Source organism: Microcebus murinus, chromosome 13, assembly GCF_040939455.1.
Source record: "Microcebus murinus isolate Inina chromosome 13, M.murinus_Inina_mat1.0, whole genome shotgun sequence".
Taxonomy (NCBI): Eukaryota; Metazoa; Chordata; class Mammalia; order Primates; family Cheirogaleidae; genus Microcebus; species Microcebus murinus.
The window spans coordinates 22,277,585-22,289,703 of record NC_134116.1 but is presented as its reverse complement, the minus strand read 5'-3'; the positions used below and the strand labels follow the sequence as shown (position 1 = coordinate 22,289,703).

The window sequence follows — 12,119 nt, the reverse complement described above, 5'->3', positions numbered from 1 at the left end:
TAGTGGAACAAGTTAATATATCCCTCATCTTACATTGTTACTCATTTATACCCCCTGTGGTAAGAGCAGCCATAATTTTTTCATTTAGCAAAACTCCTGAATACAATACACTATTATTAATTATAGTCCTCATGTTGTACATCAGATCTTTCAACTTGTCTATCCTACATATGCTTCGTATTCTTTGACCTACTGTCTCCCCATTTCCTGCTCCCCACCCAGACCCTGGCAACCACTGTTTTATTCTCTCTTTATATATTTGATCCTTTTTTATAGTATGTTGCATATAAGTGAGATCATGCAATGATTTTCTGTTGGTGTCTGGCTTATTTCACTTACCATAATGTCCTCCATCTCCATCCATGTTGTAGCAAATGGTAGGATCTCCTTCCTTTTTAAGGCTGAACAATATTCCATTTTATACATTTACATATACATATACATATGTACATCACAGTTTCTTTGCCCATTTGTCCACTGATGGACACCTAGATTGTTCCATGTCTTGGCTACAGTGGGTTTGGGAGTGCAGATATCTTTACCATGTGGTGATTTCACTTCCTTTGAGCAGACACTCAAAAGAAGGATTGCTGAATCATATGGCAGTTTTGTTTTTAAATTTCTTTAGGAAACTAAGTACTGTTTTTCATAATAGCTGCATCAATTTATATTCCCACCAACATTGTACAGGGTTTCGTTTTCTCCACAGAAACACTTATTGTCTTTTTCTTTATAAAGCAAAATATTATCTATAGATAATATTATTAATATTATAGATATAGATAATATAGATTATCTATTAACCACTAATAGATTAGTAGTTGCCAGGTGACAGAGACAAGAGATGGGATGGAGATAATATAGATTATAATATAGATTATAGTATAATTAATTAGATACTTTTATTATTAATTGATTAATATTATATGTAGATAATACTTATCCTAGCAGGTATGAACTAGGATCTCACAGTGGGTTTGATTTGCATTTTCCTAATGAGCAGTGATTTTGAGCACCTTTTCATGTACCTGTTGGCCATTTTTTGTGTCATCTTTGGAGAAATGTCTATTCAAGTCCTTGGCAAAGCATAATTAATGGTGATGGACAACATGTAAAAGTTAGGTAAGAGCTCAGATAAATACAAAAAAAGAATGTTGCTATCATCAACTTACTATTTTACCTAAATTTATTTTCCAGCCTACTTTGAATATCTAGAAAGCTTTAGCTACATTTTTCAAAAATAAAAATCTACATCACCAACTAAAAAAATAATCTCAGCATTTTATTTCTAAAGAGGGATTGTATTCTTTGTTTTTTGCTAAAAAAAACCCCACAGTTTACTTCAGTAAGAATTTTTTTCTAAGAATAAAAAAAAATTTACAAATTTGTGACACTAAATGTTTGAGATATTAATCTATTGTAAATTTTAAATGTGAGTCTTTAGGACTTTTTTTTTTAATTTGGTTTTGCTAAATATACAGGCTTACCTGATGTTTCAGAGGTCAGTTTTTCTTTTTTTAATGTTGCATATTTTCTAGAGACCAGCTGATGCATTATTTGGGATCATTAGAAAGCATTTAGGCTAGAATACTGATATGGATCTTATCTAGAGGAAACTAGTTATAAAATTGAAAGTAAACAATATATCTATTGGAATGGCTAAAATAAATAATGATAATACCAAACCCTGTAAGGATATGGAGAAGACCAAAGATCTTACATATCACTGGTAAAAATATAAAATGCTACAGATGCGGAAAATGGTTTGACAAATTTTTACAAAACTAAATGTACTCTTACCATATGATCCAGCAATTGTACTCTTGGGCATTTATCCCAGAGAAATGAAAACTTGTATTATACAAAAATGCAGCTTTACTCCTAATTAAAAAGTACTGGAAACAACCCACATGTCTTTCAGTGGATAAATAAATAAATTCTAATACATCCAAAGAATGGAATATTACTCAGCAATAAAAAGGGACAAGCTATTAATACATGCAACAACTTGGATGGACCTCAAGGGCATTATGCTCAGTATAAAAATGTCAAGCTCAAAAGGTTACATCCTGTATAATTCAATTTATGTAACATTCTTGAAATGACAAAATTAAAGAGATGGGAAATAGATTAGGGTTGCCAGGTGACAGAGACAAGATATGGGATGGAGCTAACATGAGAGAGTTCTTTTGTGATGATAGAACAGTTCCATATGTTGATTGTAATGGTGATTATGCAAATCTATATATGATATAAAATTGCACAGAACTGTGTACCCACACCCAAGAATGCAGCTTTAAAAACCATAACATCTGAATACAGTCTATAGACTAGTTAACAGCAATGTACTAATGTCAGTTTCCTCATCTTCATATTATACCACAGCTATATAGGATGTCACCATTGAGGGAAGAGTACATGCGACTTTATTATTTTTAAAATTTTTTGTGAGTCTATGTTACTTTCAAAATAAAGAGAGCTTTAAAGAGTAGCTATGGCACAATTATAAAACACTATTAAAAATAGAAACAACTCTTCGCACAATTGGCATTTAAAACAATCTTCTTTTCAGAGGCTTACTTTTAAAAGTTTTCAGTTTGAAGTGATGATTTTTTTTAAAATTTTAATTCAAGCATGCAGTTGTGTAAGCTCAAAAAACGTGGTTTGGAAACATGAAAGCTTCAACACTGATCCCCTATGCTCTGTTTTATTCTTCTTCAAATGCCCTTTATTTGACCAGGAAGAATGTCATTTCCAAAAGTACTCGGGGACCCACATTTAACTTGAACAACATTGTTCTTTTAGATTATTAAAGCTGTTCAATTTTCTCTATTGGTTGCTACTCTGAGTTGGAGACTCTTCTGAAATGTCAGACTGAGAAAATTGTACTGGTTCCAAAATAATTAAAAAAAAAAAAAAAGCAAAGCTTTGGAATTAATGCGATCAATAACTTTTGTAAACAAAGTTTAAAAGCAACAATTGAATGCTAAGATGTATAAAATCATCTTGTTCCTTTTTTTTTTTTTTTTTTTGGAATTATCAATGTGGCCAAGAAATTGAGAAACACAATAGAGAGTTTGGTTCAAGAAGCACTTAATAAATACCTAAGTCATCATGAGAGTACCTTATATGATGGGCATGTTGCGCAGAGTGGTAAAGATTATAATGATGGAGGCGATTGTCCGTGATGTCCAGGAGATCTCAAACTTGCATGTCTACTATTGGCAAATGCTCCAGGTTTTATACTGGGGCACTGAGTGAGAAGAAAAGCATCGTATAATACCAATGGTGAGAAAACCAAAAATCCAACAGATTCAAAGGTGGAAATAGCTTAGTCAGCTTGAGCGAAAATAGGGTAGGTCTCTGAAGAAAAGAATTAGGTTCAGGAGAGAAACTGCAAGTCTATGGAACATAAAATCCTGTGGCAAAGGCTTGTAAGTTTGCAAATGTGCCAAATAAGGAAAATGTATAAGAATTTGAAATTTCACATCAATAGTGTATGAAAATACAAAATTATTTCCTGTGAATGGTTTGGAATACATGTGGATAAAAGAAAATTTTAAAATAGTGCTGCTCAACTGTAGATAAAATTTGGTATTGTCAACAAGAAAGCCTATCTGGAGAAGGTGACGTGGTGGCACTAATATGTCCTAAAAACAAAAGTCACCAGACTGCTTACTTTTGTATACATTATTTGTTTTTGTTGTTAGAAAATGAGTTTTAGAATTAATAGATACTAAGCAAACCATTCTCTAAATACCTTTATGAAGAAAGGCCAAGTATATTTTACTTAACTTGCTTGACTTACTGTACTTAATGCACAAACTTCCTATTATTGATCATGTTGACTCTGTTTTATTCAAGCCACTATTAAATTACTAGAAAAAGTAAAAATCAAAAGAATATTACTTTTAATATTCTTAAAATAAAAGGCTATTACTTTGACATAAAAATAAGGTGCATTAATGCGTGGATGGAAGGATGGATGGATAGATGTATGAAAAACCAAATGCAGAAAAACATAAATTGTACATTCTAGGAGTGGGACTATGACTATTTATGTTTTCTGGATGTTGGAAATTTTCTATAAAATTTTAGAAAGCAAATGCAAAAAACTCAAAAGGACTAGAAATTTGAGTGCTTAAGTTAATAAATAGCTTCATTTCCTAAAATAATTTATTAGCAACTTTGTCAGTACACAGTGTAAAATTAAGAAAATGTTACAGAAACGAACACTTTGCATTGAAAATCTCAAATTTGATTTCTAGGTAAAGGAGAGAATCACAGATGAATAGCTATAGTAATTGAAAATATCCATTTATGCGGAAATACTTTTTTCTACTGTTACATTGGTGTTATACTTAGTCTGCATCTGGATGTTCTTGTTGGGCAGATGTCACCTGTGGGCTCAGGTCTATCTGGGAAGACCACAGCTCCTAAGAGGGCCAATGATAACAAGGTTTTTTCTCAGATCTACACAATAACAGCAACATATGACTAAAACATCAAAATTATATGGAGCCAACCAAATAAATATGGCAATAATTTTTACATCTAGTCATGAAAAAGAATTTTCTGTAATTTTTTTTCTAATCTTGGTCCATCCTGTTTTAAATAGTCTTTCCTTTTTGAAGTCAGTTTAGAATTTTCAATGAACTTTAAAAAGTCCTTATTAGTTTAGAATTGATAAATTTAGGAGCACTGCTTTTCCTATTCACAGCAAATAGCTCTTCCCAGTCAGTTGATTAGTAGCTCCACTGAATGACTGCAAGGATTTCTTCTCACATTCAACGCTGAGCCCTTGACATTTTCCATGAATTTTCCAGAACTGCAAAGCTGCAGATGCCTAAAGATGGCATCTTAGTAGTTTCATTATTTCTAAGCAAGCCAGGATCTCAGAAATCCCAGACAAGTTGATGTTGATCCTTTGAAAAAAGTTACATACAAAGGAAGTATATCTGCCAACCTCCTTTGGAAACAGGGTTAAATAACCAGTTGGAAAATTTTCTAACGGCGTCACATTAAACTTTAATCGTACCTGCATTTTTATGGGGCTTTTAACTTTGCAAATTGCTTTCACATGCATTATCTCATTTCATGTTCTATTGCAATGAAACAGTGTCTAAGCTATAGGGCTGAATTACAATGGCTTAGATATCAAAATGTTGACAGGGACATTTCAAAAAAAAAAAATTTGATCATCACTCAGCTGCGCAGAAACGTTGAACAGGAATTGATTGGCTTCCAGATTGAATTACAAAGGGTTAATTTTCTGATAGGTCCCTTAACATTCTGCTTTGCTGCTTGAGGGTTATTTTGCCTCTTTTTTTTTTTTTTTTTTTAGGAGAAAACATCCTACTTCCTTGTTTCTTCTCCCCTTCATTCTTCTTTTTTCTGATTTTCTTTTTCTTTGCAATAAATCTACAGGTCAGCCCGACCCCAGGGTGCATCCGCGCTCTCATGAAGATGCTGTACTGCCCGTACTGCCGGGGACTGCCCACTGTGAGACCCTGCAACAACTACTGCCTCAACGTCATGAAGGGCTGCCTGGCCAATCAGGCCGATCTCGACACGGAGTGGAATCTGTTTATAGGTAAGAAGCGTCTAAAAACACACTCGAACAGAGGCGGGAGAACAGTGAGTGTTCATGAGTCTCGATGGGCAGGTCGGAAGTTAGGATGATTTGGACACTCTAGGAGGATTATAAAAGCACAGCTTTTAGCCAATTAGAAACATTATTTTCCATTTTTTTTCTTCTGGTTTTATCCTGAAAAAGAAGACTTTCTTGTATATGGTATGGGACAGTCTCATTAAAGATTGTATAAGCCGGCTGTATTGAATCAGCTGATCTCTCTGAAGACGATAAAAGTCATCTTGTTGCATTTCAGTGAGCTCTTATGAGAAGGGACAAGTTAGAAAAGAATCTTGTAAAAAAAAAAAAAGTCCCAGTACTGTGCTTTTTTTTTTTTTATTTGTATTACCTTAACATAGTCACAGGTATTAGTAAACAACTCTTTCCTTCAACTTCTAGAATGAAAATAGCTCAATATTTTGGCTAAAATAGGCAAATTTTATGTCTTCTTCTGTGGAAAAGAAGGATTGAATAGCACAAGCATGCAATAGTCTTCCAGTCTGCAGAAATGGGAGGAAGGAGGGTCGGAAGAAGGCAGGGAAGGTCCACGGAATCATGGCTCTGCTCTTGGGTTGCAGAAATCATTCAGGGTGTTGCATCGCCCGGAGATATTTCTCAAATTGCTATCCAAGGATAAAAGGACAGATTTTGTAGGCAGGCTTCTCTTAGGAAAATACACAGGCCTTGAAAGAGTAAATGTGTTTTCTCCCCCTCTGTCAAATGGCCTTCAAATAAAAGTACTTTCAATTGCATTTACCGCAATTACATAGTGACAAGCAGAGTGGTGAAAATAGCAGTGGCATTTGTCAGCCTCAGAGGGCCTCCGTCATTTATGCAAACCTCTAAACCAGAATGCACAAGTAATGTGTTCTGACATCTAAGATTTGGGTAGGATAGGAAAAAGATGTAAGATGTGTTTGAATTCAGAGAAACCTAAGATCACTGTGCAAAGAGGTGCTTATGTTATAGACATTAGCTTCGCCAATGAAACCCATTGGCTAATTGGCTATTTTGCTTAGGAAGGGCCAGAGGAAATGATTTTGAAGCTAAAGAAAAAAAAGATTTTAGAGTGGGCAGATTCAAATGGAAGTCATCTAACAAAATCTCAGAATCCTTTCAGAAAGAACAAATTGAAAGCCTGTTCTCTCTCCCCTCAGTGGGAGGACAAAATCTGTTTGTATGATCTTGAGTTACTTTATTTGAAAAATGACAAAATGAGAGAGCTTAAAAAAGTTAATCATTAAGGTATCCTTCTAACTCAAAAGAAACATGATTTTTACTAACATTTTTGTTCTTTGCTAAGATTTTTGAAGGGGGTATAAATAAAACAATAATAATAAACTTGATCCTCTAAGACATAAGAGTTTGATTTTATGGCAAAGACAAAACACCCAAATAATGGTAATAAAAAGATATTTTCATCAAGAAATCTAAAAAGATTTGCATATTTTAAAACCAGATTAACTCTCACAGCATCACGTGGAATCATATAGATCATTCATACTTTTTCATTGAAACTGACTTAATTTCTGGCAAAATTCAATTGCCTTTGGTCAGCCTGAAAGTTATTGACGAAAGTTGGCATGTGGATTTTGTCACTCAGAACAGGACATGATTGAGAATGAAGAGTATAGGCTTTTTAACTTGTAAGAGCAACAGTGACTTCTTAACTAGCTTTTTGTCTTCAGTGCTTGTTGGCTGTTTTAATGGAAAACAAATCCTTATACTTTCGATCAGTTGGGTTTCCTAGATACCAATTTGATGTGTAATTGAATGTCTGGAAAATCATTTGACTTAAAAACTAAAATTTGAACCTACCACATATTGGATGTACTTTAATGAAAAGTGGGCACTGTGGTTAGTCCTGCATGAATTTATTTCATACCCTTTCTTCCTCTATCTCTCTCTCTCTTTTTTTTTATTAGTCCTAGAGGTCTCTGAGAACATTTCTTTAGTTTTCATTCTCTTGGTTCTGGTATGGCATTGAGAATTGACCACCAATATAGATGTATGGAGCAAAATATGTTCTTGCTAATACTTGTCTGAGTGTTAAATGTTAGTTCTCAAATTTACTGCATGAATTAGTCAAATGTGCCAACTCCATTTTCCACACAGATACATCCAAGATGACAGTGTTACAGTGCTCATGAATGCAGTGGCAAAGATCAGTGAGCAAATTGGTAATGCAACAAAAATTATGTGTAATAGCCCTCTCTCTGGGTAGCACCTGCAGCCCATCACTCTTAGGCTCCTAGCATCTCTTCATCAAACCCTTCACTCCCATTGCTGTCAACTGTGCTTTCTCTGCCTGCTACCTTATTGTCCTAGTGCATACATTTTATAGATTTTTTTCTTTAATTATTATATGTCCATCTAAAATGTTAACAGTGATATGCAATCAACCATCAATAAAAACAAGAGTCAAATTGGTGACACATCCTCATGATCTTTACCATGCCACAAATTAATTGCAAGTGATTAGTGACTATTTAGAACTCATTTGATGTCTGGATCACGTAAAAAGAAAAGCAGTTCATTTATAACGTGAAATGTTTTAAATGTTCAAGTAAAAATCCCAGTGATATTGCATCTACTTCTGAAGTTCTTTCCTTTTGGGTTTTTTTTTTAATCTTCAATAAAAAAAAAAATGAGGAGTCTATTCAGGATACATTTTCATAGTTCTCCAGGAAGTTTAACTCTGTTCTCTACACAGAGGAGGTGCTCAAAAGATTCTTATCAAGTAACCATTGTAAGAAAAAGGAAGAACTTCACTTTTTGCTTTTCTTGATAAGTTGCTGACAATGTTGAAGATGCTACTCAATCTATTTTAGAGTACTTGAAAAGCCTTGGCTCACCTCCGGCAGACCTGTTCACCTGCTTTTTGGTAGCATGTGGGATTTCCCAGTACAAAGCACAGCCTAGCTTTCACTTGCTACATCAAAATGCATGGGTGTGCCACACAGCACCCCTGTGCTCAGCAGGACCAGAAGGAAGAAGACAGTGGTTTTCATCCTATTCTCACTATTAGACACTATATGGGGCGGCAGGAGAAAAAGCTAATTTGAGGCACTGACATTCTCTGCCTAGGCACTTATCCCAGGTGTTGCTGTATATTCATACACAACTTATCCCAGCCTGGCTTTTGAATGCTGCCTGAAATGCAAAATGGTTTTCTTGAAAAATGTTTGCATCAAATTAAAATTTCCTAGAGGGACAAACAGTTTGTGGGAAGAACTCCTTTCAGTAATATCCTGTGGTTATTTTGAGTGCTTGGCATTGATACCAACACTTCACAGATAAGAATTGTTCTATTTGACAAGACGCCGAGTTGCAGATTACACCTAGCTCGTGAACACAAAAGTCAAGGCTGGAATTACATTTATATAGCTATAATAAATCTTATATCTACTTTAAAATCGAGGATGTGTGGGACAACCTCCTCCAAACATCTGGTACCTTCTAAGATTTTATAGACTATGAGAACCAGAGAGAGATTTTAAAAAGAGGTTGCTAGTGTAGGGAGGCAAAGGTTGGTGAGACAAAAGGCAGGGATTCTGTTTTATTCTATACTAGTTTTTATCCCGAAAATGTTAAGGATGCTTCTAGCAGCAAGCATAAAAGTGAGACCTTAACGTGTTTGTGTCCCAAGTATGTAACCTGACTTTTTAGGCTATCCCAGTTAGTAAAAACCCTAATAATCTTAGCATATTAATCCAATTCACTATATTGAGAAAGCTAGACACATCCATTTTTTTGCCCTCAGGGAATTTAATGTAGTTAAAATAATTAAGTGTTAAGATAAAAGAAACACAGGATGCTGTGTGTTTACTCAGCAGGAGAGCTTAACCTAGTCTAGGGGGTCAGAGAAGCCCTCCTATGGTAACTATAGAATAAAATAGTAGATAAGATTGTATCGAATTAGCATTGTCATATGTAATTGATGTTGAACAGCTATAACATATAATAATTGTTACAACATAGTCCCCAGATGTTTTCAAGTTTCCATTATACTTCAATACTGGTCAGGTGGGGAACCTGCAGCCTCAAGGCTACATGTGGCTCTCCAGATCCCCAAGTGTGGCCCCTTGACCAAATCCAAACTCCGCAGGACGAATCCTTTTACCAAAGGGCTTTGTTCTGTGAAGTTTGGATTCAGTCAAAAGGTCGCACTCAAGGATCCAGAAGGCCACATGTGGCTCTTAGGTCACAGATACCCCACCCCAAAACCACTTGTTTTATTTTTGACGTTTTTTAGGATCAAGTCTCACCACCCCCACTGCCACTGCCACTGATGAGATTTGGAGAATTTATGTTATTTTTCATAAGGAAAAAGTCAAGTTCCAGACCTATGGATACCCTCCAATGTGGAGGGAGAAATGCCAGCAGAGGCGCGGCCTCACGCCTGTAATCCTAGCACTCTGGGAGGCAGAGGCTGGAGGATCACTTGAGCTCAGGAGTTTAAGACCAGCCTGAGCAACAGTGAGATCTCATCTCTACTAAAAATAGAAAAAATAGCCGGCTGTCGTGGGGCACGCCTGTAGTCCCAGCTACTTGGGAGGCTGAAGCGGGAGGACGGGAGGATCCCTTGAGCCCAGGTGTTTGAGCTTGCAGTGAGTGAACTATAATGACACCACTACACTCCAGCCAGGGTGACAGAGTGAGCTGTCTCTGGAAAAAAAAAAAAAAGCCAACAAAGCAGCTTGTATTTTTAACTTAGCCCTTAGATAGTCATAGACCTGACAAACCAATGATATCAAACTTCCTGGGCTTTTTTCTTCCTTTCAAACTGACCAATTACCAAGTTTCCAGAGAGCCCAAAGACAGAAAACTGGCATGAGAGCATCAAACATGAAATCCAAGAAGGCACTACATCTGTGTCAGGCCCACGAGACTCTGCACTGGATGCCATTTGTTCCTTCATTTATTCTTTAATCCAACGTGTGTTTCCTGAATGCCTACTTTGGACTTTGTTCTGGTTTAAGCATAGGATAGAACAGTGGGCAGGTAAGGCCCTGCCTTGCTGAGAACAGTATTCAATATATATTCTTGGAATGGAATACATGGAAACATCTAGACAGAGAAATGGAAGGGAATATAGTAAGAGGCTGCTCTATTTAACTTTGTAAGTCTATTCTTTTAATGGAAGTATGACTAATTCAGTAATTTAAAAATCACATACCCCTGTTGTTAATGGACTCCATGAGTGCAGGGATGGCAGAAACAAATCAGATAATGAGCCTGATTCTTTCACTGTGACAGCTGCTATCAAGTTGTAAATGAGAGCCAGCCGCAAGGAAGCTGTCTTAGGTCAGTCGAATGACTAGTGTCATGTAATAAATGGCTACTTTGGTGCACAAATGACTTTCTGAGAACCTATAAGAGTTGTTAATCCTGTAGGTAATTCATGTATTCACCGCCTTGCATGTGGGGAAAATGTTGCTGGATAAGCCTTATTTGAAATTAGATAATAAATATTTATTGTTTCTAGTAAGTAAACTCTAATTTTCTTTTATTAAATGTGCAGAACTGTGTGATGTTACATTTCAGAAAGATATAAAATAAACACACAGAACTATTTCAAGCATTTGTATAAGACAGAACTTTCAAAAGACTTTCTCAAGCATGAAATTTCTATAATATAAATCTGATAAGAAATTTTTCAGCGCCAAAGAATTCCATATTTAAGTATGATAGGACTCTGGCTGATATAGCCTGAAATACCAAGTTGTAAAAACATCTAGACCCTAAACGTAGAAAATTATTTCCTTTAGACCAAAGAAAACGAAAAACTCAAGAGTTGCATTTAGCAGCTGAAGCTTTCGAGGCTTCTTCATCTCTGCTTTATGTAATACAAGAGCCTATTCGATAATACAATCCAGAAACACAACTCTTAAATTGAGGCACAAAAGCCAAAGCAATGATTTTAAAATCTGTTCTGTTAGCTAGAGAACTTGCTTTTGCCCTTGTGCATTGCTGAAAGCACAAAGAAAGATTAAAAAAAAAAAACAAACAAAAAAACCCCACTTTTCTATCCATTGAAATCTAACACCACCCAATACTCTGCCTTCCTTTTATATTCATTGATTCGATATTTTTCATTTCTTGTGGGCATTTATCATATGTTGTGTTCCCCTGTAATGCTGGCAGAGTGCATAAGCAATATTAACTACTCCCTGAAAAAAAAAAGAAAGAAAAAAACCAGTTGGCCAACACCCAACAAGCTTGTTACTGGCTACATTTGTTATCAATTACCTAAGTTTAGAAATGGTTGACTCTGAACTCTGCATATGTGAAAGTATTTTTATGTTGTACAATAGGGTTAATGCCTTACGGGTGGCATAATGCATGGGGCTATTTAGCAAATAAAGAGGCAGCCATTTCTTAACCTCTGAACACTTACTAATGCTGGTCTTCAGGCAGCAACTCAAGGGATTCCTAGGACTGCAATTTCTATTCTGAATCAAGCAATTTTCCCATGGATCAAAGC

General features: G+C 35.6%; 1 protein-coding gene across 1 annotated transcript in view; it reads left to right on the top strand.

Annotated features, from left to right (window-relative positions):
* The window catches only part of GPC6 (glypican 6), a 1,089,202-nt gene that overhangs the window by 730,493 nt on the left and 346,590 nt on the right, over nucleotides 1-12,119 (top strand). Inside the window, exon 4 of the mRNA XM_012769753.3 lies at nucleotides 5,428-5,593. Within this exon, the coding sequence (XP_012625207.1) occupies nucleotides 5,428-5,593 (166 nt within the window). The remainder of the gene's footprint in view (nucleotides 1-5,427; nucleotides 5,594-12,119) is intronic.